The sequence below is a fragment of the Bactrocera latifrons genome, unplaced genomic scaffold (assembly GCF_001853355.1).
Source record: "Bactrocera latifrons isolate USDA-ARS-PBARC rearing strain unplaced genomic scaffold, ASM185335v1 scaffold_133, whole genome shotgun sequence".
Taxonomy (NCBI): domain Eukaryota; kingdom Metazoa; phylum Arthropoda; class Insecta; order Diptera; family Tephritidae; genus Bactrocera; species Bactrocera latifrons.
The window spans coordinates 379,871-405,249 of NW_017534775.1; the positions used below are offsets into that span (position 1 = coordinate 379,871).

Sequence of the window (25,379 nt, forward strand, 5' to 3'; positions counted from 1 at the left end):
GTTGGACTCGGACAGCAGCACACTCGATCCGCTCCTCGAACCTAGCGTACTGTTACTGGACTTGGTATTTATACACTGCACTGCTTTGTCCTTACGCTGCTGGGGCTTCGTCGGCTTATCCCTTACATGCGTGCTATGCTTGATACGACGACGAAATGTGCGGTAATGACGGAAGGATTTTTTCTTACCAACGCCAACACGCGTCACTTTGCTTACTCGCTCTACACTTCTTTTGGATTCTTTATGCACCGCCTTAGGCAGACTCAGCATACTAAGCCGCTCAGCTATTTTGCTAATGGGTTTAGTTTTTGTTGCGGTTTTAAAGGCTTGCGTGAGGCGTCGCAGTATAGCTATACTCGTATCTGCTTTTTGTGCGCAAAGCTCTTTACCAAACTCTGCGCTTTGTTTTAACCTTTGGAAACATTTGAAGCTGCTCCTGCGCGGGCACCAAATGGATATGTCACTTAGTTTTCGCGTGAAATTTCGGAAGTGGGTCTTTCGTAACCGGTCGGTCTGGGAAGTGGCTGTTGAAAGCTCCAGCTTTGGCGCTTTACACACTGAAGGTGAGATTGGTGCCAGATACACCTCTTTCAGTGATTGATGCTGTAGAGCTCTGTCAGCTTCCTGCCCATTACCAGTGTAATTTGTGGCTTTCAGATCATGCTTCTTCTTCTTCAGCGCTACCTTCGTCTCCAGAACGGATTGTTGTGTATTTACTCCTTTCTTCAAAGTGTCGGCAAGCTTCTTCTTAACGATTACTGATTTGCGCAATACTTGCGTATTGAGTTGTTCTGCGCCACCTTCCACGCGCTCACTAACCGTGCGTCGTTTTTCGTTTTCCAAATTCTTTTTGCTCTTGGCGAGCGCTTCTTCGAAATGTGCGGAGAGCGAGTACTTGTCTCGGCACCCCCCTGACCCAATATACAGGCTACGTTTTTTACAATTACTTGACACTGGCGGTGTGGACTGTGAGTAGCGCGGACGTTTTTTCCTACCAGGGTGCGTCCACATATAACCTTCCTGTGAGGAGTCGTGCGACAGTTCACGTGGTTTCATTATCCATTCCACAGCTCTGGTATCATATGGGTTTTGCGTCGACGTTTGAGCGCGACAGCGTCGGAATCCATTGCGCATCTTCTCGAATACCACGTTGTGGAAGTTCCAGGCGCCAGCCCTATTGATATTCGTCTCATGCTTCGGCTTGGCGCTCACATATGGATTATTGCCGGTGTTGAGCGTCACATGCCACAAATAATTGCTGTTGTTGCACTCACTTTCGTGATGAAACCTTTGGTCGCCGAGTTTACGCATTTGACACACATCTTTGAGTCTAATGGGCGGGTCGCGGTGATATACTCGCTGAATGGTCTTTGCGATTTTATTGTGCGGACAAATTTCACCTTTATCAAATAGTATGGGCCCGTAAATTGGAAATTTTGGCATTTTTTTATTTATATTTTTTATTGTTGTCTAATTTTGTAAATTGTCTGCCGGAAAATAGAAGAAAACAGCTTTTGAGCGACGAAACCGACTGAGTCGAAAGAAAAATTACAGATGTTCTTAAAATTCATTTACAAGACCTGCACTACACAATTTCATATCGTACAGTAATTAAGTACAAAAGATTCTCTAAGGATAGAAAGGAGATCAGATTATGAGATACTTGATTATATGAGATCCTCCTAAAGAAACACCATTTCTTATTTATAACCAATAGTATTTCTTTGATGTGATTTCTCTCGAGTCATTGATCATCCCTGTGGTTGTCAAACTTACTCTCTGGCACTATAGTAGGTCCGTTGAAAAATATTCCTTATGACCCCTGATCAACCCGGTGTCTGTAAAACTTATACTCGACCACTATAGTAGGAACGTTGTTAGTTCTATAGTGAATAGAAGCAACCATATAGCTTTGAGAGACTTCAACCTTTTTTGTAAGTTTCAATTTACCCTCCTTTCTCTCTCATTTGGCCGCAAGTGTTCTTTGATTGATGAAAGCGAAGCTAGCTCTCTACGCTACTAGCTGTAGATGATCCCGAGGTGTTGTTTTTGAATCATCAGTCTTACCTTTGACTGCGGAACTTTAAATACAATCGAAAATAAAAGGATTAATTTAAAAATTCTTCAATTTATTTATTTTTTGGCTAAAACACAGTTTTCTCAACTGCGCATGTTTTCGAAAGCGGTTGTGCTAGCCGGTCATGCAAATTTTGTGCTAATTTCAAATAGTGTACAGAAATATTTTACAAATTGTATTGCCAAATTGACCGCTTTCTATGCGGACGCCTTTCCCTGCCCTTCAAATAGATATTTCTTAGACGAAAAATCTTCGCTTTCGGCGGCGTTGGGGTTTCTTCTTCGTTAGACTTGAATTCGGTAACATGAAATCCGGTAAGATCTTCGTGCTGGGTTCTTGTTTGAACATATCAGCAGAGCTTAAATTGCGCGGCAAATATATAGCGCTATTGGCGTTACGGTAGTACTCCATTTCGACGACGGACAAAGTCCTTTGCAGCTTATTTTTATTGCGCCAAAGCATTCCCCTATTCTGCAGCGTAGAATTGGCGGCCAGTTTCCTGCTGCTATTAGCTCGCTTGGGTAAACCGCCGCTGAAAATTGGCAAATACTCCATTTTTGGAAAGTTAAGGCCCAAAATGTGACTTTCAGTGCTTCTTTTCTGTAGCCAAAAAACAAATGGAAGAAATTAACGAAAATTGTGTATGACAGTTGGAGCTTTGGTAACTTTTCATACCGCACAGATACCACAGCTCTGTCTGTGGCGCAGTTTTAGCAAAAACTTACAATTGCAATTGCGCTTTTTTATACTTTTACAAAGTTTTTTATGTTAAATTTCGACGAGTATTTTTTATGAAAAACTTCTTGTTTAAGTGAGACGAGCATCAAATGTCGTCTCCAAACAAAAAATTGTAGGTGCAGCCAGAGATCGTTTGTCGTTATAGAGGTTTACACAGGGCGTTCAGAAAGTACAATTTTTTGGAAACATTGGACACGTTTCCTGTTATGGATTGTTTTATTGGATTACGTGAGAGACGGCTGATCTTCGTTTGGGACCCGATCGTTTGCTTATCTAAGCTAATTTTCTTTGTCCAGTCATCTAGTTATATCAGATTGTTTACGATATTGTGGATGAATATTTCTAGTCGACAATAGATCCCACTTCAAGAATTCCTTATGCAACGATAGAGCAACGAGTCGACAATAGATTCAAGGATTTCACGTGAATCGATGGAGTAACGAGTAGCCTTCTGGGTTAGTCACGTGAACTTTGAGGCATGTCTTTGGCGTTTAGCTTGGTTGAGACTGGTCTCTCATACGTGTGAGTCAGATGGGTGGGAGAGAGAAAGCTCATACGACTATCAATTTTATTGCATATTTTCAAACGCATAATTACAAATATGTCAACTGTTTGATATGCTTGTAGCTCTTACTGTTATGTGAATCTGTAAAGGCTCCGTTGAAGCGTCTAAATCCCGATTTGTCACGGTTTGGCAAAATCTGTCTTGTTGCACATTTCACACATAACAATAACAAGCTTCCAGCATATGTAGAAAAAGGCAAATTCTAGCATTACTGACCCCCGGCAAGATTTTTATCGTGTAAAAACTGAAATAATACAGGTTATAGCGGCCAAAAGATGCCAGCGCCATTACGCTGTAAATTCAGCTGCTTGCGCTCCTCGTTCCACACGCGTGTCGGATAGTGTATGGCGCGTTCTAAACATTCGCCGGTTAGCGTGGTACGCTGCAGATTTTTAGTGCGCTCAGCTTTCTCCTCAACTTCAAGCGCCTCCCTAACCGTGCCCTTGCGCCATAATTGCTGCTTTCTTAGCAACTCGTCCTGGTATTGTGTGTAGTTGTCCCCCTCACTGCCACCATACTCCACTGTAATACATTCTATGTCCGAATCGGTCTGCTGATCATCTGTTAAGCTGAAGCGTTCTGCGCGGCATTGCTTAGGTGTGGCGTGGATCGTCGCTGGAATAAATGTCTCACTGAGACGTGGTTGCGGCTCATAATTGAGACGCTCGTTTGCGTTCGCTTGTTGTTCTTTGATATTTTGATGTGCACCTGTTTTCTTATAAAAAGCTCTACAACGTGCGCAGCGCTGCTCGTTTTGTGTCTGCAAGCCGTCCGTTTTGCAGGACTCACTGGAGAGTCCGCTCGAGCTTGTAGCACTTTGATTTGCTGCTGAAAGGATATTCAACATTTTTAACTGCATATTCTCAGGGTTTGAGCTGCCGAAACTTTCTTTAGTATTTTCCACCTTTCGCTGTGATACCGCCGACAACTGTGACTCTTGACTTGAATGTTTCGGTAATTCCTCTTGCTTGCCGCTTTCCAAACGCGGACGTGTCGGACTGTAATTCAAAGCGCAACTTAGCTCTATGTTGGATTGCGACTTTTTCAGTTGTTTGGCTCCCAGTTCGTTAGAGTCGCTGGCTGTCTTCTCCTGTCTTAAGTGTTGTGCTGCTATGGCGGCTTGCTCAGGCCAGATTCGTGTGATCTGATGATTCGAATCGCTCTTTTGCTCTATAAGCGGCCGTTGATTTGCGCGCTTCTCCGCGCTCGAGCTCTTCGATAGTGTTTTGTTCTGTTTCTCAGCTCGGTAAGTGCTACTGTTCACGGGTAAAGGTATACGGGATTTCCTAACAAATTTATTCTTTAATCCGTGTAGTCGATTTGCGACACGCGCTTTGTTGTGTTGTTGAAGTGTGCTTTCAACCGCACTGAGACCACAACTCTCGGACAAAGACGGTGTGCTGCTTATCGACTTCAGTTGTCGGTTTCCAATAACGAGTCGTAACGGTTCCACTGCTGATTTTATTTCAGACTTCGATTGTTTACCCGTCATATGCAAAGATTGTGCCATTACTGTGGTAGGACTGAGTTTACGCTTCCCGGTGCTTGGCATCGTTAACATTTTACTTTGATTAATCTTAGCTAAACGCAAGATTTCTTCGGGCTGCGCAGTGAATTCATCTGCAGCGTAGAGTTTGCCATCCGGGCTGGAGAGTTTGGTCAGCAGTGTTCGCAGCGAGTGCTGTGGCAGTAGCTCGTTCATGGTCAGTTCGGTGCAAAGTGCCGCTCTTTGTTCCAAATGCATTTCCGAATCAGAGCCTTGTGCTTCTCTGTCTAAACTGCCCTGCGTTTTGCGTTCGGCATTTTTATTAGACTGCGGATAGCCTGTTACAGTACCAATCGCATGTGCTTTCTTACTTGCTTTTGTGTCTGCAATGATTTTTTTTACTGATCCGTGGCCGCTGTCGGCTTTGAGGGAGTTATCTTCATAGCTTTTATTAGACTTAGGCACCATTGTTTGCGCCATATTTCTGGCATTACTTAGAGCGTACTCCTCTATGTCTTTCTCTTCTTTAGTTCTAAAAGCTATTGGTTGTGCGACTCTCTCTCTACAAGCGCAATGATCTCTACACCTTTTGAGTTCATCCTTTATTGGCTTAGGTGGTCCTGCTTGATATGACTTAACCGTAATTTTTCTCCGTGCCTCTATCCTATCTTCATAGTAGCTGGCGGGCACATAATCCTCCTCATTTTTTTTAATGATTTCCTTCTGGTTTGTTTTGTCCTTACTTATGTGTATGCTTAAACGCTGTCCAGAGCTGCTGCTGTTGTTTATTTGTGGATCTGCAGTAGTTTTGTCGCTGTTACTGTCCTGTTGAGCTTCCAGCGAATTTCTTCTGCTCCCTTGCTCGTTTTTACTTATTGCATCCTTCGAGCTCTCACCACCTTTACGTTCCGTTGCCATACTATTTTGCATTAATGTAATATATTCGTTTTCGCTATCTTCAGCTGATTTACTGCCCCTGCTGTTTCTGCTTTGTTTCTTAATCGATTTTCTCTTCTTTTTTGCCGGCTCTGGGTTGCCGTTGCTGTAACGCTTCGAGCTAGACATTTCGTTGTTGGTGGGGCCTCCACTTTGCAGTTCTATGGTTCTTGTGAATGTTTGTGTCACTGTTCTGCTTTCAATTGGATCGCAAATGCATTCAAAATTTCTTAGCTTCGTTCTCTCACTTTTAGGTACCGATATTGCGATTTCGTTTGATTCGCAAGTGCATACACCAGTTCGTGGAGCAACTCTCTCACTTTTAGGTGCTGATGCTGAACTGTCGTCTGTTTCGCAAGTACATTCGAACATCTGTGCTTTAGATCTCCCACTTTTATGCCTGACTGTTCGGGCTTCGTCAGAATCGCAAGTACATACACCGGCTTGTGGTTGAACTTTCCCTGTTTTTGGTCTGACTGTTGGGATTTCGTCTGGTTCACAAGTACATTCAAATTTTTGTGGTCCTGTTTTCCTGCATTTAGGTGTCCATGTTGAGCTTTTGCCTGCAATTTCGTCGACATCGCAACTACATACACCTGATTGTGGGTTCATTCTCTCACCTTTAAGCATGACTGTTGGGTTTTCATTACAGTCACAGGTACATGCTCCAGGTTGTGGCTTAGTTCTTTCAACTTTGGACCTGACTGTTGGGTTTTCGTTATAATCACAAGTACATACACCAGCTTGTGGTTGGACTCCCTCTGTTTCAGACTGGACTGTTGGGATATCGTCTGGTTCACAAGTACATTCAAATGTTTGTGGTCCTGTTTTGCTGCATTTAGGTGTCCATGTTGAACATTTGCCTGCACCACAACTGCATACACCGGCTAGTTGTTTGATTTCTTCTGTTTTAGGTCTGGCTGTTGGTCTTTCAGCAAAGTTACAAGTGCAAACTCTTTTCCGATTTTCATGTGAATTTGTTTTATTCTGCAATTCGTCTGCAACAATTTTTTGTATGTGACTTTTAACCATTTCATGCATAATCTCTGTGGCGAGCTCCTTAGCTTTCGAAGCGCAGTCGCATACGCAATTTTCATACATATTTTGTGCTTGTGTTCTGTCTCTTTCGCGATCACGGTTTCTGCGCTGCTTTCTCAGCAAGTTCGCGATAAACTCTCGTTCATCTTCTTCATCCACGAAGTCGCAAGCCGAATGACAATCACATGAGTCATACTTGTTCACCCTTAGCGCATTTATGCGCTTTGATTTCTCTTGCAAACGCTTTTTCCTTATTATCTCTCTTATGATTTCCGATTCTGTATCCGATAACTTGCAGCCGCAATTGCATTTGCAGCGTGACTTATGTTCCAGGCACATTCGCGAGGTTAACTTGGGCTCATTGTCCTCAAATTTTAATATATACATGTCGTCGTTCACTACTGGCGCGCCATTTTCGTCCAACAGACCACAGGCGCAAACTCTACACTTTCTTCTATCCCGATTGAGCTGCATAATTTGTTTCACGACACTTGGATTCGCCACTGCCAATCCATCTGCTAAGCTTTTTGGTAAGCCATCAACCAATTTATTTGACCTCTGTAACGGCAGTGACGCGCTGTCCTCCCATTGTTCCGTCTGTGTGCCAGCTGTGTCTCTAGCCATTCGACAAATTGCCACAATGCGACTGCAACACTTTTTAAGTTCTTTGCATGAGGTGCGACTTAGACTATATTGCATATCGTCGCCACTCCCACTATCCGTGGGCTCATATTTTCCGTGACGCTTGCGGCGCTTGTTTCTTTCGTTGTAACTACTGTATTCCGAGTAATCGTTAGAGGTTTCATCATCGCTGTCGCTAAAAGAATCGCCGTGACGTTGGTTTTTTCTTTGGTTTTTATTCTTATCGCGTTTTCTGCGTAAGCATTCACGTAAATAATCGCTGTAACAGCTACCACTTGAAGTTTGTCTCTGCATTTCTTTATCTGTACTGAATTCCTCATTCATTTCGGGTGTATTCTCGTTTTTGCTGCTGTACTTGCTTTCTCTATTTGGTTTAGACTTTTTGTTGGCTGCAACTTCCCCACTTTTTCCTTCGCGGTTAGTTCTCATTGGCTCGCCTTTCCTGCTCTTGCGACTCGCTTTCTCTGACTTTCTACTTCCGCCTTCTTTAATTTGCTCGCCTTTTTGATTTCCGTGATTTGCTTCGTCTACCAGAGTTTGGCTATTGATATGCTTCACTTCTTCTTGTTCAATTATTCGAATTTCGTTCGCTTTAATTTTAACGTCTATGAGATCGCTGCTTTTTCCATTGCTCTCCTTCAACCCATCGTTATTGATAACGTTGTAATTCTCAGGACCTTCGACCGAATTTTCTACTCCTGCAAATTGCCTCAAACCTTTATAATAGGTATCCATAGTAGGATTGTTTATGGATGAATCCAACTTTTGGCTTGGAAGATTTGTTGGTTGAAGGGACTCGTTACCAAGGCTATACACATTTTCTGCTTTTTGGGTTCGACTTAGAGTGGCATCTGCTATTTGACCGTCCGAAGTCAGATATTGATTGGATGTCAGTTGTGTCTCTAAATATTGAAGCTCATTGATGTTTTGGGCAGTTCCGCTAATATTGATTCCATCACTGACCGTTACATATTGGTTTAACGCACTTGCTGGCTGCCTGGTCTGGTGGCTTTGCTCACTTGAGTTTCTGAGCAAACTGAATTCGGTATTTAGCTTTCTTCCTTCGGCTGAAATTGGCTGCGTAGGTTGTTGTGTTTCAGAGAATTGTTGACTAAACTGCGTTGGTGTTCCTGCACGCATATTCGACTGTTCCAGAGATTCTACAGTAGGCACTGTCTTTTGTAACGCCGGCCCTTGTGGTGTGCGTGAGAGCACATATTCCTCGACATGGGATTTATATATGTCTGGCGGTAGAGTTCGTATCGAGGCTGCGCCTGTTGATGGTGGGGTGCATGCTACGGGTTGTCTGCTTGCTCCAGGCATATACTCTTGCGCCAAGCCTGAACGTAGCGGCATTGGAGAAGGTTGTGCGTAAGGCATGCATGCATATTGTGGAAATGGTATTTGACTATATTCTCCTTGTTGCATACATTTACCAGATGTCTTTTCAGCCTCCGTATTTTGTGCGCACATGCAATTCTTGTTAAAACTTGGATAACGCGTGTTTTGAGTGGGTAAATGCGTTATATGCGTTTGATAGACTATTTGCTGCGGCAATTGCATCCCAAAGTGCGCATAATTCTGTTCATAATGGGGCGTGTTCGGTGGTATATCCCTAACGTTACGCCCGTCTTGATTTGTGATACTCGTATTTCCTATTATTGCTGGCACCTTTGGCGCATATGCCTCCCGTGGTGGGGCAATCCTATTTGTTGCCGTTCCATCCGTCACATCACCCAAAGTGCGAAATAATTTATCCATAAATCTCAACATTGCCTTCGTGGCGCGAGGGTTTTCCTTAATAGTTGCGGCGTTAGGAGCCGTATTTTTAATTGCTGGCTGGTTAGCAGTCTGTTCTAAATAATTTTCACTTGTTCCGTCTGCTGTTGGTCGTGGCCGCTGAGGGTTAGAAGCCGCTGGTGGATGCTCCCTTGAAACACGCATATAATTTTGGGTGTCTACCGCATTCCTTCTCCTCTTGTAGTTGCATTCGTCATCGGCTTTGTAGACCGAGTCATAATGTGTTCGGATCCTACGGCGATTATTACATTTTCTCTGCCTACCTTTACTGCTGCTTGTCGTTACAGTAACTTCGGAGTCACTCTCCGTCTCCCCATCGCTACTATCACTGTTATTTGCGTACCTCGAGTTACGGCAAGTAGAATAACCGCGTTCATATTGACCCCCATAATTTTCACCTTCGTAATGTCTCCTTCCGCCGCCTTTTTGACGTGTTATTTCGCTTTCAACGCAAGCGTTTGTGGTCCGAGCCTGAGGTATATGCCCGTTTTTCTCAACCGTCAAGAGCCGATGAGACATTGTTCACATTTATAATTTTACGTTTGATAAATTGAAATTTTCATCTATTATATTTTCAAATTAACTGCCGATATTTTCATGCCCAAATTCTTTGAATCGTTACGAGCGATTGCCATCGAAAAAATATTTAAGAAATATATTTATTTCCATTCAAAAGTAACTTCTTTTGATTTAGTACTACTTGCTTTCAGACCGTTTACTTGGGGTTTTGAATAGCATAGAATAGTGCGGATAGAAAGATTTAGTTTTCGGCTTTTTTCGGGTCGATCATTTATAATACTACTCTCGTCGGCTTTAGTACTCTATATTACTCTGACTTTCGTATGGTGTTTTGTCCATTTCTTTGCAATTACTTTGTGCTTGTTTAGATCTTATTATTTAGGGATTACGAACTCTGGTTACAGCTGTGGGTATTATTTTAAAACGGGTTCTGCTAATTATGGTAATTTAGTTAGCATATATTTGCCTATTTCGATGTTAGATCTGGTTTATAACTGTTAACTTTGACTTTAGCACTACTTTGGAAGTAATACCTTTGATATCGTGGGCACACGTTCATCTCTTACAATTGCACTGCACCGTTCTGTTCTTTTTGACTCGCATCAGAATATACTCGTAGCTTTCATTGTTATTCGGTGAGCGTAATGGGATCGAACAAAAATTGTCGTTACAATCCACAACCGTGACGTTCGGTATGATTCTAACACTGGTGGCCGATAATTTTTGTAGACCATTTTTATAACCATACGGATAGATGGGATAGTTTGTGTTCGCCCCGTTAACCGCCTGGCTGAGTCCGCTATGTACATAATTTCCCCCTAAGCTCTCCCGGCCGGCAACACCAGACTGAGTCGAACTTCTTATCCGGTGTGTGAAATGCATGCTATCTGGATCGAATTCTGTGGGATACCTCTCCATAAATGTAAGACTGCTATGCCTCTCAACAGCTTCCAATGGCTTAGAAGGCTCTTGTTCGTATTGCTGTTGCTGCTGTTGTTGTTCATAATGCTGTTCCATTGGAGTAGTTAATTGATGAGCGTGTTGCTGATTTTGTTCTGGAGCTTCATTGATCGGCTCTGCACCACCATGTGATTGCCTTGAAGAGTTTTCTGCTTGATTCTGATTGTCAGTTACATTAGCGAACTGGCCGTTGTTGACATCAAACTGCTTGCCTAAAACGCGGGTTTCAACTGGCTCTGTAAAATCACGTTTGGTATTACTTGGATAGAAGTAAGGTTTTTGTACCATGCCGTTACCGTGCAGTCTCTCTGGTGGTGGTGGTGCTGGCTGTGGTGTTGGCTGTGGATGCGGCAGTGCTTGCGGTGGTGGCGTGTATCGTTGGGGTCGAGTTGTTGACGTTGCTTCTGGACTGTCGGCCTTGCTTGGCGCAGCAACATCAATTTCCAGTCTCGTGCCATTAGCATTTTGTAGTGTGCATAGTTTTTTGAACACCAGCTGGAAACACTGCATCATTTGCTCTTCACTCAGCTCGCAAAAATATTGGTCGTTCACAGGCGCCGCGTTTTGTTCGCGCGCGTATGCCATTGCCTTCGGTACGGCAACACTGTTCTTGCCGCGTGTGCAGCTGCAAAAGTCTACAGTCCTATCGTAACCGTTCGAGGGACGTCTATCATAATTATACGACATTTTTTCTTCGTCACGATCGGCAACACTGTTGTTCCGGCGTCTGCAGCCGCAAGAGCCTACATTTTCATCATAACCATTCGAGGGGCGTTTATCATAATTATGCGACATTCTTTCTTCACTGCCATTATAGTCGCCGGCATGCTTGTATTGTCCATTTCTTGATCCCCTATGCCCGCCGCTGATGCTATTCCGTGCATGTTTCGCTGTATATTCGTCAATGGATGTGCCACTGTCGTAACTATAACGCCTTGGTTTTCGTGTGCGTTCGTGCTTCTTCGTTTTATCCTTACTGTTTCTCCTTCCATTGGCGACCGGCTCCACCGGCAAACTTTTTTCTTCAATACGAGTTTTAACATATTGTAGAAATTCATTGTCTGTATTTGTTTCATCGGCTCTTGGTAAAACAATTTTATTTCGACTATCCAATTTATAAATGATGGTTTCCATTCGAATATCTCCATCGAGTTTTTGCCTATTGCTGCCGCCCTTGTGCCGCTTTCTCTTGCTCTCCACATCAGATTGCAGTTGTCGTTTGTTGCGTGACTCAAAGGAGGATTTTTTTTCCATTTATGCACATTTGTAATTTTGCGTTTGAATATTTGTTTGTATGCGGTGAATTTTCTTTTCTGATTTTCGGTTTACAACAAAATGACACCTTGTTTATACATTTTGAAAACTTTTAACCCTTCGGTGGGGCTCTCGAATTAGGCTTACATCCCAGATCCTTCGAAATAAATCCAGCATTCTGGTTAGTTTAGGTAAATAAGATGTTATTTGTGAAACCACGTATAATACCACTTGGACTGCTGGAGGCGCTTGTTCGTTGAGATCCCCAGAACTGCTGGAATTTAAGCTGGAGCGGAGTGGTAAGCTTGTAGCTCATCTCACCTAGCGCTTTTCTTCTAATCCCAACTATCGAAATTGACTCGCAATTGACTAAAGACTGTTCGCTTCTTGGAGAGTTGTGTACAATGCGTCAAAACTTTGCAAAATGAAAGTAATGGGAATGGAAAAAGGGTATATTTAATTTAATATAAAGATGATTTTATTTCTTAAACAAAAAGGTTTGCGTTAGCAGAAACTATGAAATCTGTAAAGTATTAGAAAAATAATTATCAAAATATACTTTAACTTTTTCGCTCCGGAGAGCTAAGTCTATTTCTTGGATCCTTTGCACATATTCCAGTTGACAAATTTAACACAAAGACTACGTCTTACATGAGACCACCCACATACATATTTGCATTGGCAGTCACTGCGGTCACATATAAAATGTAGTTGCTTGGTCTTATGTTTGACAACCAATACCGTTAGCATATCCCTTGTGGAAATTCTTGTCGGACTTCCTGCGCGTATCTCTGTTTAGTATGAGGCTGTAGGTCATATGCCTGGCATGCGCCAAGGACACGCCTACCTGTACTGGTTTCCCCAGCACATATTCAGGCACATACGTGTTCTCAATACCCGAATCACTTGTGGAGTTCTCACTTTTCATTTTCAATTTGACTTTACGTTTAGGCGTCTTATACGTAGCGCTGGGCACTTTTTGCAATTTCCTTAGACTATCTTTATCTTCCTCGGCTTTTGGTTTTTCAGTTTCTTTAGTTTCCTTTTGAAATTCTTGCTTCTTTTTGGGTTTGGTTTTTAAACTACGCCTGTTCTTTTTTATCGCGAAACTCGAACGGTTTTTTTGACAGTAAGTGAGGCCTTTGGATTTCTTACCGAATTCGGTTTGCGATAGCAGTATTGGACATCGCTTTTGTTGCCTGACTAGATTTTCAAATTCTTCATAGAGCGCATTGCAGTAAGAAATATTTTCAGGCTTCGGTTTGAGCGTTCCTTCCTCTACTACTTTTTGTTTTTTCATGTTATTGCCGCGTTGTGACTTTCGCTGCCGTTTGGCTTTTTTTGCCACACACGTGCTTGAACAGCAAGTCCAAAAGGATGTGCCTGACGACTTGCTCTTCGGTGCTATGTGCTTAGTTTCGCTTGGAATCGGCGCGTTCCTCGTTTCTTCTCTAACAGGAATATCGTCTATATCACCGTCACACCAATCCCAGCAGGTTTGAAATGACGTTTCCGATTTTGTTTTAGTTCTAGGTCTACTAACTTTCGGCTTGATCTGGTCTTGTCGTGGAGGACTTTTAGATTCAATTGGGGCAAGTGGTTTAGTACTTCTAGTTTTGCAAAATGCACAGAATGTTTCGAACGGATTTTGGGCTCTCTTCCTAGTTTTGGATTCCAACGTTTTTGGCTTACTCTTTTTATCAAATGAACAGCAAGAAAAAACAGAAGTTTTAGATGGCTTCTTTTGTATCATTTCTGTGCTTTTGACTTTCGCAGGCTTTTGCTTAAAAACATCTACTTTTTTTGGCTTATCCTTTTCGAAGATTGGGTAGCAGGATACTTCAGACGATTTCTTTTTAACTTTTGTCTGTACTTTGGTTCTCAGTGGTTTCTGTGGAATATCGTCTGATTTCTTTTGACTATCCTTTTGGAAGACTGAACAGCAGGATGTTTCTGATGCTTTTCTTTTAATTTTTTCCTTTACTTTTTTTCTCGGGGACTTCGGTTGAATATCATCTGTTTTTCCTTGCTTATCTTTTCTATAAATTGAGCAGCAGGATGCTTCAGATGATTTATTTTTCGGGGGCTTTTGTTGAGTATATTCCGATTTCTTTTGTATATCCTTTTTAAACGCTGGGCAGCAGGATATCTTTTGTTTGGTTCTCGGTGGCTTTGATTCGGGTGATTTCTTTAGAGGCTTTTCCTGGTTTTTGACGTTTTTCGAATCGTCCTCCTTCCTTATTTTGCTCTTCCTATCGATCGAACAGCACCACATATTAAATAAATTTCTTCGGGTATCATCTGATTTCTTGGGCTTATCTTTTGTAGAGATCGGACAGCATGACTTGCTTGCTGGCTCTTTTTGAACTTTTTCTGAGATTTTCACATGTTTGGGTTCAACTTCCTTCTTAGATACATTCGACGATTTCTTTGGTAGCTTGTCATGATCTTTTGGCATCGGCGGCTTTTGTGCGGTTTCGTCTAATTTCTTAGATTTCTCTCTTTTAGAGAATGAGCAGCATGACACGGTAGATTCTTTCTTTTGAGGGTTTTCCTCATCTCGGGTCCTCGACGGTTTTTGTTGAACGTCAGTTTGTTTCTTTGGTTTTTCTGTTTTTGGGAACGAACAACAGGATACATTCGACGATTTCTTTGGTAACTTTTCATGTTCTTTTGTCTTAGATTTCTCTCTTTTAGAGAATGAACAACATGACACCTTTGATTCTTTCTTTTGTGGCTGTTCCTGGTCTTGGGTCTTTGATGGTTTTTGTTGAAGATCAGTTTGTGCCTTTGACTTATCCGTCTTAAGAAAGGAGCAACACGGCATATTGGACGATTTTTCTGACAGCTTTTGGCGTTCTTTAGACTTCGGTGGCTTCACTTGAACTTCGTCTAATTTCTTTGATTTCTCTCGCTTGGTCAAAGAACAGCAGGATGCAAAAGATGTTTTTTTGCGGACTCTTTCGGGACTTTTGACTTTTGGCGGTGTTTCTTTCTTCGGCCTCTCCTTTTTAGACAAGGAACAGCATGACATAAAGGCTGATTTCCTAATATCAGGTGTTTGCTCTTGCACTTTTTGTTGGCTAACGGTCTTCTTTGGCTTCTCCGATTTAGGATGTGGCTCGAAAGTTACCGCTGGACGTTTCACATTTTGTATTTTCGGTTTCTTAATTTGTTTATCTTTCTGACATCTTCGTCTTAAATAGCCAAGGCAGGAGCAGTTTTTGCGTTTTATCGGTTTGGTACGTTTTTCCTTTCTGTCAGAAGTATAGAACGAGCTATCTGATTTACTCTTACCAATTTTAGGTTGCTTTCTACGTTTTACATTGATTTCTGCTGACTTGATCTTTCTGGGTGTGAATGGTTCATCCTCGGACCGAGGTTTTTTTTTTTTAGACTTCGAACCGCAGCAACCCGGCTCCTCTGGTAGAGGTGGTGGCGGCGCTTTGCGCACCACTTTCGGTTTCTCTCTTGCGTATGTTTGCTTCAACTTTTCCAGTAGCTCGATTTCTTCGGGCGTCAGTGGACATTCCAGCAGCTCTGTTGGCTTTTTACTTTTCTTGGGTGCGCTCTGCGCCAATTTATACGCCTCGAATTCCTCCTCCTGCTTATCAGCCTTAGTTTTTTTCTTTCGTGTGCCACAACATCCTACCTCTGATTTTTTGTCCTTATTCTTTTGTTTTTTATCGCTCTCACGCTGGGATTGTGAGCGACGCTGCCGCGAGGAAGCGTCACCTTTACTAGTCCTCGCTCTTGACTTTGATGGGCTCCCGGCATCAGACTGGCGCGACTTATGCTGTTTATGCGTGGCGCTGTAGACTGAGTCATCACTTGAGCTTTCAAGATAATCAAGATCTGCATCATGTTCTCTCTTCTTGTCTTTCTTCTTCTTGAAGCATGTTGTAGCTGTTGTCGGCTTGTTGGCTGTTGGTCGCTGTCTGGGTCTGGTGGTATAGATTGATTTGAGCTCTCTGTAACGTCTAACCTCTTCTTGTGTTTTGAATCTTCCATGCAAAGACGAATTCGGTCGACTGCGGCTCTTCCTTTCATGCTCTCTTCTCGGAGACTCCCTTTCTTTAGATTTTCTCCCTTTTGATCTCTCCCTTCCTACTCTTTCTTTGGATTTTCTTCTTTTCGTCTTTTCCGTGTCTTCCCTTTCTTTCGAGTTTCTTCTTCTTTTCTCTTTATCCACTCTTTGCTTACTTCTCGATCGTTGCGACGATTTTTTGAAGCACAGAAATCCTTTTGATTTGTCTTCCTCATCCTCGTCTTCTACTACCGTCCTTGAGTAAACTTTCGATAATCTACGTAATTCCTGTTGCACATCTTCATCTAGCATCACATCACAATCGCAGTCACAGCCGTATATGTCCGTCAACGATTCGCCCATTTGCTTGGCGTGCGGATTGAACCAGAGTTCGCGCACCTCCTTCCCCTTCCGCTTGCCCCGTGCTTCATCTCGTTTAAGACTTGATTTAGGCATCGCGCCGCGTGGTTTAGCTGAAGGCATTATGTATATACGATATAGGTATTCCTTTTTACACGATCACACAAATATGTAACTGTATTGGAGAATGCGTGACCGCAGGTTTTCCACAAATCAGTTAAATTTTTGTTGTGTTTTTATTTATATATATATTTTTTTTCAATTACTTGCGCATGCTGATCGCGCTAATTTTGGGTAACGTAATCCTTTACGTTGTTTTGTTTGTAATTTTCCAAACGTAAAAATTTCGAAATTGTTTACAGAAACAACAAAAAATTTTGAATATAAAAATCAATGAGAGATAAATTGTTGAAATGAAAACAAGTGTCGAAAGGTTTGATTGAATATCTTTTGTAAAATTCCCTACATAACGTTGCATGTAAGTGGGAGTCGAAGAGGGGAAAAGTGTATGATTTTGTGTAAAAATCTGATAAACATATAGAAATTCCATCTTGTAAAATCTTGTATAAGTCCCATCGATGTCATTTGCCTACCTCGAAGACGCGATTTGATATTATTACTGGGTTGCAGCCATCGATCTTGACTACTCGAACAGAGGTCGTAAATAGCACGTTAGATATACATATGTGGAACTAGAAATCACCACCAAGTCCGAAGAACCGCAGAAAAAAGCTTTTAATCCCGACGTCCACAAGAAAGATCTACTGATTAAATAACATAAATATCCATGAGTGTTGCAGTGATAGGATTTAGTTGAAATATGCACCGTCATAATACCCCCCTCGTAGAAGCCCCTCTCCTTATTTGCGAAGAACTCGGACAACCACTTCTCACAAGCCTTTTTGAGTTCAACTTTGCACCAACAAGGCGTTCGCCATGGACGGGAACAGGTGGTAATTACTTGGCACTATGTCCGGGCTATATGGTGGATGCGATAAAACCTACCATCCGAGCTTACGTAGCTTCTGACGAGTCATCAACGAAGTGTGTGGTCTGGCGTTGTCCTGGTGGAACCCTATACCCTTTCTGTTGGTCAATTCTGGACACTTCTGGTGGATCGCCTGCTTCAAGTGGTCCAGTTGTTCTAAGTAGATGATAGAATTAAGCGTCTGGCCATATGGGAGCAGCTCATAGTGGATGATTTCCTTCCAATGCCACCAAACGCACAGCACCTGGCCGGCAATCCCGGCTTGGGCACTGTTTGGGACTTTCGTTTTCGCTTGATATTGCCGTAGGTGATCCATTTTTCGTCACCAGTCACCATCCGCTTCAAAAGTGGGTCAAGTTCGTTCCGTTCAGCAAGATATCGCAGGCGTTGATTCGGTCCAGAAGGTATTTTGCGTCCTCTTGTCAGCGTTTTTGCACATTCCTTGTTCGAAACAATCTCAGGAACCATCGTTGGTAAGTGACCTATATTTACATCCTATCTACATACGTCATGAAGGATACATACCTTATGACTTCATTTCAATTTAAAAATTTTTTGATTTTTATCATTTTTATATATTTTTTTGTTACACTAATAAAAAATGAAGATTGTTCATGAAGAATAGACCTGTTCGTACAAAAATTTTACAGACAAAAATATTCAGAAAAATACATATGAGCCTTATCCTTCTCCAAATGTGGTACTAGGCCAAACTAACGTTGCAACTACATCTCAAACGTGTCCGCTCCTAGACCGGACCTTTATAGTCACATGTCAAATATAGTAGTGCCCGTTAAGTATGAAAGGCAACCTCATGCCTACATCCTTTGTTAAGATGTTTGTGGTATTTTTTCTGTGCCTTAAGGCTCGGTAAGAGACTGTACCTCACCTTACGTGCTCGTGCTATGACTGCGCCAGTTCGCTGTGTCTTACCCAGCACATATTCTGGCATATAAGCTTTCTCCATATCCAAGTCGCTGTTGGACGTCTCGCTTCGTATTTGTGACCTGCTTCTCTGCTTTGAATTTTGATTTGGTATGTGTTTTTTATTTTTTTGTTTACTTGCTCTCTTTTCTTTGGTATCCTGGTTGGTTTTTTCCTCCCTTTGCTTTTGTTGCTCTTGTTTTTCTTGCTTACATTTTAGAGACGATTTGGATGACTTCGTTTCTGCGGCCTTGTTTATTCTAGTTTGTGAAATCATTATTTGACATTGGTTTTGTTGCATGATTATGTTTTCTAATTCTTGATAGAGCGCCTTGCAGTAGGAAATGTCTTCTGGCTTAGTTTTAACAGAACACTTATCTTCTTTTGATTTCCTGTCTTTGTCCTTTAATGGTTTATGACTGCTGGAGCAGCAGGAACAGAACGAAGACTCAGACGGTTTAGTTTTTTCTGCTTTTTTATATCGTTTTTTCAGTTTTGCTTGATCTTCCCGGAAAGGACTTTCGGGAGCAGCCTTATCCTTCGATTTCTCTTTTTTACTTCTTCGTGAAAACAAATTGTATTTTCTGACTGACTTATCTTGAACAACTTCTTTTTGTTTAGCTTTCAATGGTTTCGTTTTCGAATCCCTATCACTTGTTCCTTTTGAGCAACACGAACAACAGGAAGTACCCGATTGTTTCTTTTGAACTTGCTCTTGACTTTTTGCTTTTGAAAGGTGAGTTTTGCTATTTGTAGGCTTCTTTGGTCCCTGTAATTTTGTGGACTTATCCTTTTCACTTTTTGAACGAGAAGAGCCACATGATATTTCTGATTTTTGAGCTTGCACTTTTTCTTGACTTTTTGCCTTTGTGGGACTTTCGTTGGGTTTAATCAACTTCCTTAGTCTATAGTTTGGAACCTTATCCTGGCTAGTAGCTTTGGAATCTGCCAACTCTTTTGATCTACTATTTTTAATTTTGTCCCGACTTCTACTTTTTGTTGCTTTCGTTTTAGATTCGTCCAATTTCTTTGTTTTCTCTTTTTCTCCACTAGAGCGACAAGACCAACAAGATGTTTTCGAAGGCTGCTTTTGAACTTTTTCTTGAATTCGAGCTTTCGAAGGCTTTTGTTTAGAATCAGCTAGCACCTTTGACTTATCCCTTTGAACTTTGTCCTGAACTCTACTTTTTGATAGTTTCTTTTTTGATTTGTCCTGCTTCGTTGTTTTATCTTTCTCAGCATTGGAACGACAAGACCAACAAGAAGTTTCCGAAGGCTGTTTTTGAAGATTTTCTCGAGAAGGTTTAAGTTTAGCATCAGCCGACGGTTTTGGTTTATTTTTTATAATTTTCTCCTGACTTTTACTTTTTGATGGTTTCTTTTTAGATTCGTTCGGTTTCTTTTCTTTGTCCTTCTCACCACTGGAACGACAAGACCAACAAGAGGTATTCGAAGACTGCTGTCGAACCTTTTCTTGGCTTCTCGCTTTTGACGGGTTATGCTTAGAATCCAGGGGCCTCTTTGTCTTTCCTCTTTGAATTTTGTCTTCACTTTTACTTTTTGACATAGACCTATCTTTTAGAGTTTTGTCTTGGCTCTTGGTTCTTAAGGGTTGCTTCTTATCTTTTTCTTTATTTGAACAACAAGACCAACACGACGTCTCGGATGACTGGTTTTGAACTTTTTCTTGACTTTTAGCTTTGAAGGGTTTTTCTTTGAAATCTCCAGTTTTCTTTCGTCTACCCTTATGTACTCTTGCAGGATCTCTGGCAAATTGTTTGTTGTCCTGACTTTTGCTCCTTGCAGTTCTTTTTTTATGTAGATCCGATTCTTTAGTTTTGCCATTTGTGTCACTAGAACGACAAGACCAACAAGATGCCTGTGATGATTTTCTTTCAATTTTCTCCTGACTTTTGCTAGCTTTTGTATGTTTCTGTTTAGAAGAGGTAGATTTTTTTGAATGACCCTTTTGAAGTTTTTGCCCACTCTTGGATTTTGTAGGTCGCCTTTTAGATTGATCTACGTGTTTTGCTTTTTCTTTCTTATCGCCTGAACGACAGGACCAACAAGATGATTCGGATGTTTTCTTTTGAAGAGTTTCCTTACTGTTGGAATTGGAAGCTTTTTGTTTAGAATCAAGATGTTTCTTTGATTTTTCTTTTTTAAAATCTTCTTGACTTTGATGCTTTAATAGCTTCTGCTTGGAGTCATCCTTCGCTCTGTCTCTGTACAGTTTCTCCGCACTTTTATTCTTGGGAGGCTCCTTTTTAGATGTATCTGGTTTTTTTGTTGTATCCTTTCTAAAACAAGACCAGCATGACGTGCCTGATTGTTTCTTTTTCAGTTTTTCCCGACTTTCGACTTTCGAAGCATGTTGTTTTGAATCACCTGCCTGTTTTGGCTTCATCCTTTGAACTTTTTCGTGACTTTGTGTAAGTGAAGGTTTCCGTTGTCGTTTAATTGGCTTTTCTTTCTGAACTTTTTCGCCACTTTTGACTTTAGCTGGTTTACTTTTACTGCCAGCATTTGCTTCGGGCTTGTCTTTTTTATGGCCTGCAACAAGATCTTTATTATTTATTGTAGAATAATTCCAACATTCTTACCTTTTTCCTTAATGTTGCTATGTTCGAAATTATTTTTGGCTCTTAAACAAGGACAGCAAGACGTTTCAGAGGCAGTATCTTTTTTTAACGAGCTTCGTTCTAGTTGTTTGGATATAGGTTTTGCTTTCTTCGATTTTGTTAGAGGATGAATTTTACCTCTCGCTGTAGCTTTTCTCTTATCACCAGGCGGTGGTTTCCGGTTCACGGAAGAAGATGAAATTTGTACTTTTGGCTGTGTTTTCAATTCCGGTTTAGGATGAAAAGCTGGCTGATTACGACGTCTTGCCTTTCTGCCATCAGTGGTTGGTTGTGGTTCATATTTCGTAGAAGATAACGGTGGTTTGTTTTTACTTTCAGATTTGGGATGAAAAGCTGGTTGTTTTCGCCGATTTACATTCACATTCCTACCTTTTTCTTTGTCGATAGGTTTTGTGGCTTGTTGCTTACGCTTTTCCGGTTTCGCCGGGGAAAAACTTACGGCTGTGGGAGGCTTCTTTCGTTTTTTAACTGACTTGGTTTTTGTATCTGGTTTATCGCCTTTAGTCTTTTGCTTCTTGCGACATAAGAAAGAGCAGCAAGACGTTTTCTCCGAATCAACATCATTTGGCGAGTTCTTACTTTTCGCGCCCTTAATGCTTTTCGATTTTCGCTTAGAATAAACCGATTTGCTCGTATCAATTTCGTTTCTATCTCTTGCACGTATGCCTACGGATTTTGTTTTTCCGGGTGCATGCTCTTCATCCACTTGTAAAGAGATCATCTCCCGGGTGGGATATTTAAAAATATGTTCCTTATTTCCATTCTTAGAATCGGGCGAAGCATCGCAGGAACAGAATGGTTTGGCTGCCTTATCGAATTGCTTACTCTTGGAGTCATTGGTTTGGGTAAACCATTCCGTTGCCTGGTGTTGCTCGATTTCTTTAGGATAATTATCCCCACAACTGCACTCACAAGAGTAACATTGATCACATAAATCAGTCTCTGCCTGCCGCTGTTTCTTTTTAGAGTTCGAGCCACAACAGCCTGTTTCTTCCTCTGTTGTAGTAGCTGTTCGCGTTTTGGGGGTCGATTTTTGCTCCTGCTCAGCTTTCACTTCACGTGTGTAAGTGGCTCTAAGGATTTCCAGCAGCTCCATTTCTCCTATTGTGGGCGCACATTCCGCCTCCAGGTTTGGCATTGGAGTTTGTTTGTCAGAGCAATGTGCAGGTGTGTAAGCTTCATATTCCCGTTGCTGCTTATTACCTTTCGATTTTTTACGCATTCCGCAACAGCCAATATCAGAGTCTTTGTGGTCGTTATCTTTTAACTCCACATGCTCTCTTTCGTCTGCATACATGGGAGCATAAGGTCGATCGCGTGGATAGCCGCTGTCATTGCTCCCTTGCGGTCTCGTTCTTGGTTCCGTCTTACTCTTACGTGATCTGTGCTGTCTTTGCGCGGCCGTGTTTACTGAATCAGCACTTGAGCTTGTGGCATGCTTTTTTGGACTGCGTCCTTTGACTTCAATCGTTTTCTGTGGGTTAGACTTTGTTTCAGTATCATTTTGCTTATCTGAATGCTGTGGATTTCTTGGTTTTGTGGTATAAATGGCTTTAAGTTCACGATAGCGTTTAGCTTCCTCACGCGTTTTAAATCGTCTATTCACGGGAAACGGTCGATTACGACTGCGACTTATACTTTTTTCCTGCACTTTTTTCGTATTGTCTTCCTCGTTTGACTTTTGCCTTTTTCTTTGCCCCTTTTCTTCTCTTTGCTTGCTGTGTGAACGTTTTGCGGATGATTTTTTAAAGCACAAAAATCCTTTGGTTGGTTCCTCCTCCTCTTCATCAACCGATCTAACCTTTCCCTTCCTTTTAGTTGTCGGTTCCGTTTCCTCTTCATCTTTCATACCCGGCGGGTTCTTATGTGAGTAAACATTTGCTAATTTTCGAAGCTCTCGTTGCACATTTTCGTCCTGCCAAATGTGACAATCGCAGTCACACAAGCATATGTTCATGCGCGACTCGCAAATCTCCGTCGCAAGCGGGTTGAACCAAAGCTCGCGTACCTCCTTCTGCCTAGATGGGCTGTGCTCTTCAGCGCGCCTTTGATCCTGCTTGCGCTTGGCAAGACAATGCGTAGCGGTTGAGGGCATTTTGTATTACAAGCGACCAAGCAAGCTCTCCGCGAACCAGTGCTCTATTTTCACGAATATTTTTGTCTTTACATGCTAATTTTGGTTTGGATTGTGTCGGAGTTTTGTTGAAACTTTAGAAAATCTTTTTTGTTAACATATTAGCACAAAAATTTTATTAAAAATAAATTTTAATGTGAAAAAAAAAATAGAACTGAGACAAGACACTTGTCGGTGATGACAATCCATCATAATTGAAACGCTACCGTATTGTGTGGAAATGAAATATATTTTTTTACTTGCTAAACTATCCTCTTGAGCCTCAAGCGTCCTTCCGAGCCTCAAGCGTTTCCATAAATCCACTTTACCATCATATCAAAGCTCACAGCCGTGGCATTTTCATTTGATTGGTGGTCGCACTCTTCTGCGCGGCAAATTATAATTACTCATGCCACGGCGACCTCTGCGCCTTGGCTTACGCTCATCTGCTTCCTTTTGCTCGCGCGCCATGCGTTCTGAGAGCACGTGAAAATACTCCTCTAGCGACGATGTGCTTGGCGTTTCATGCGGATCTTTATAAATGTTCCGATTGTGTCGCCTTATAGCATTGATGGCTTCCACGTATTTCATATTTGTATGACTACTGCTCGGTAAGTGGTCAATATTTGCTGTGCTACATCTAAATTTCCGCTTCTTGTACACCTTTTGCATCTCTGCTTCACTTGACGCTTTTTCTTCCAATGTCGTCACTCGCACTGGCGCCTTTTTACGAGCTTTCAAAAACGGCAAACAATTTCCGAACCTCCCGTGCGATATTGTGCTTTCGATTTCGTGTACTGTTTTCTGCTCTTGCAGCGCACACTCTGCATTAGACGCGAGCACCTCAGGGGTTCTTGAAAAAAGTTGCTTTTTGTTAACGATTAGCGCACTTTTACTTTCACCTTCATTTTGCAATGACTTCGCTTCAGATCTTAAGCAATTCAATCTGAAGGCCAACATCTTTTCTCCAATTGTTCGTTCGTTTTTCACGCACGGGCTTGCAGGCTGCTTCTCTTTCGCTATGGGTTTTGGTGTCTCTTCATCTTTTATGTTCTGTTTTAATGATTTTCCATTTGCCACCTTTTGTTTTAATATTCTTGCTCTTCCCATCATTCTCGGCTTTAACACCTTCTCCTCACTGAGCTTATGCTTCAAAGTTTCGTTATCCTTCACCGGCTGCTCCGCTAGTTTAGTAGCGTGTTGTGCTTTCACTTTTTCTTTGGCAATACGCGTTGCTTGCAGACCACGCTTGAGTTTGCGGCATAGCGTGTTCTCCCTCTTACATTTAATAGTTTCGTGCGCATCGTTCTTATTATTATCCTTTATCACTGGCTTTGGCGCACACCGAGAAGAATCGGGTTTTCGTTTCGGTTTAAAATAAAGCATGAGGCGTTGTAGTGTGCTGCGCCGGGTTGCCGTGCTGAATTTTTGCGGTAGCGCTTGGACGCCACTCTGTGGTTTGCGCGTACAACTCGGGTTTGTTGGCAGCGGCGCGACCCTGTTGGTACCTGCTGTTGGTTTAAGCTGTTGCAGCGGTCTCTTTGGCTTCACATTGATTGCTTTTGCTAATACGTTTTGATTTTTCCTTACCCCAGCGCCGACCTTGCTCTTCCCAGCCTTGATTACAGGTGGCTCTGTACATTGTCTCACTGGTTGATAGCCTTTGTTAATTCGTGGCGTTGAGACACAGTTATATTTCGGTTGTAATAGTATTCTTAAATCGCGGTTAACTCTTCTTAAGTGCTTCAAGATCTCCATCTCTGTGCGTACGAAATGTGGTAGTTCCTTCCGTCTTGTTTCATTTTGGCGCACATTCTTTCCTTTTGTTGCCTTCCAACCCTGATTTGGCTTGTTTGGCGATTTATTTGCTGGTTGCGCAGTCTGTGTGGTGTGGGGTAGACCGGTTGGGGTATTCCACTTTTTTGAGCTTTCTGATGTTTCACCACTAGGTTTCTGGTGGACTTCCGAATTTATAGCATCTTCCATGCTGGAAGTGGTTATTACGGTCTATTGTTTAAACTTGAATTTTTCTACTAATATCATTTACTCTTTTTTTTGCAAGAAACAATCAAAAAATATAAAAAAATGTCATTTAATAAAAAGTATTCACTTTTTTGTAATTTTGACAATTTACAATATTGAATAGATCGTTTCATAAACGCCCACATTTGGCGCAAAGAGTATGTGTTCAGTGAGTTCTAAAAGTTCTAAAATTATAGGGCTGTGTTCCTTGCGACTCCACGCTTTCTTAATGAATTCTAAATGTTCGATAACGAGAGAACCCAGCTCTGTGTGCCCAGCTCTGTGTGG

General features: G+C 41.9%; 6 protein-coding genes across 6 annotated transcripts in view; 1 reads left to right on the forward strand and 5 right to left on the reverse strand.

The window, feature by feature from the left end:
- LOC108965083 (protein FAM57B) overlaps positions 1 to 25,379 on the forward strand; it is a 39,524-nt gene that overhangs the window by 7,271 nt on the left and 6,874 nt on the right. The gene's annotated exons all lie outside the window — the stretch shown is intronic.
- Positions 2,240 to 9,818, reverse strand: LOC108965077. The gene is made up of 2 exons (XM_018927256.1): positions 2,753 to 9,818; positions 2,240 to 2,677 (listed from the first exon to the last, which is right to left on the reverse strand). The coding sequence occupies exon 1, from the start codon at positions 9,799 to 9,801 to the stop codon at positions 3,640 to 3,642; it is 6,162 nt and encodes a 2,053-aa protein (XP_018782801.1). The 5' UTR covers positions 9,802 to 9,818; the 3' UTR covers positions 2,240 to 2,677; positions 2,753 to 3,639.
- LOC108965082 lies at positions 10,350 to 12,033 on the reverse strand. The gene is made up of 2 exons (XM_018927260.1): positions 11,058 to 12,033; positions 10,350 to 10,997 (listed from the first exon to the last, which is right to left on the reverse strand). Exons 1-2 carry the CDS (start codon positions 12,013 to 12,015, stop codon positions 10,357 to 10,359), a joined length of 1,599 nt encoding a protein of 532 aa, XP_018782805.1. The 5' UTR covers positions 12,016 to 12,033; the 3' UTR covers positions 10,350 to 10,356.
- LOC108965079 (serine/arginine repetitive matrix protein 2-like) lies at positions 12,577 to 16,763 on the reverse strand. The gene has a single exon (XM_018927258.1). The coding sequence runs from the start codon at positions 16,523 to 16,525 to the stop codon at positions 12,737 to 12,739; it is 3,789 nt and encodes a 1,262-aa protein (XP_018782803.1). The 5' UTR covers positions 16,526 to 16,763; the 3' UTR covers positions 12,577 to 12,736.
- On the reverse strand, positions 17,984 to 23,419 carry LOC108965078 (trichohyalin-like). The gene is made up of 2 exons (XM_018927257.1): positions 20,918 to 23,419; positions 17,984 to 20,867 (listed from the first exon to the last, which is right to left on the reverse strand). The coding sequence occupies exons 1-2, from the start codon at positions 23,049 to 23,051 to the stop codon at positions 18,184 to 18,186; spliced, it is 4,818 nt and encodes a 1,605-aa protein (XP_018782802.1). The 5' UTR covers positions 23,052 to 23,419; the 3' UTR covers positions 17,984 to 18,183.
- On the reverse strand, positions 23,414 to 25,147 carry LOC108965081. The gene has a single exon (XM_018927259.1). The coding sequence runs from the start codon at positions 25,053 to 25,055 to the stop codon at positions 23,430 to 23,432; it is 1,626 nt and encodes a 541-aa protein (XP_018782804.1). The 5' UTR covers positions 25,056 to 25,147; the 3' UTR covers positions 23,414 to 23,429.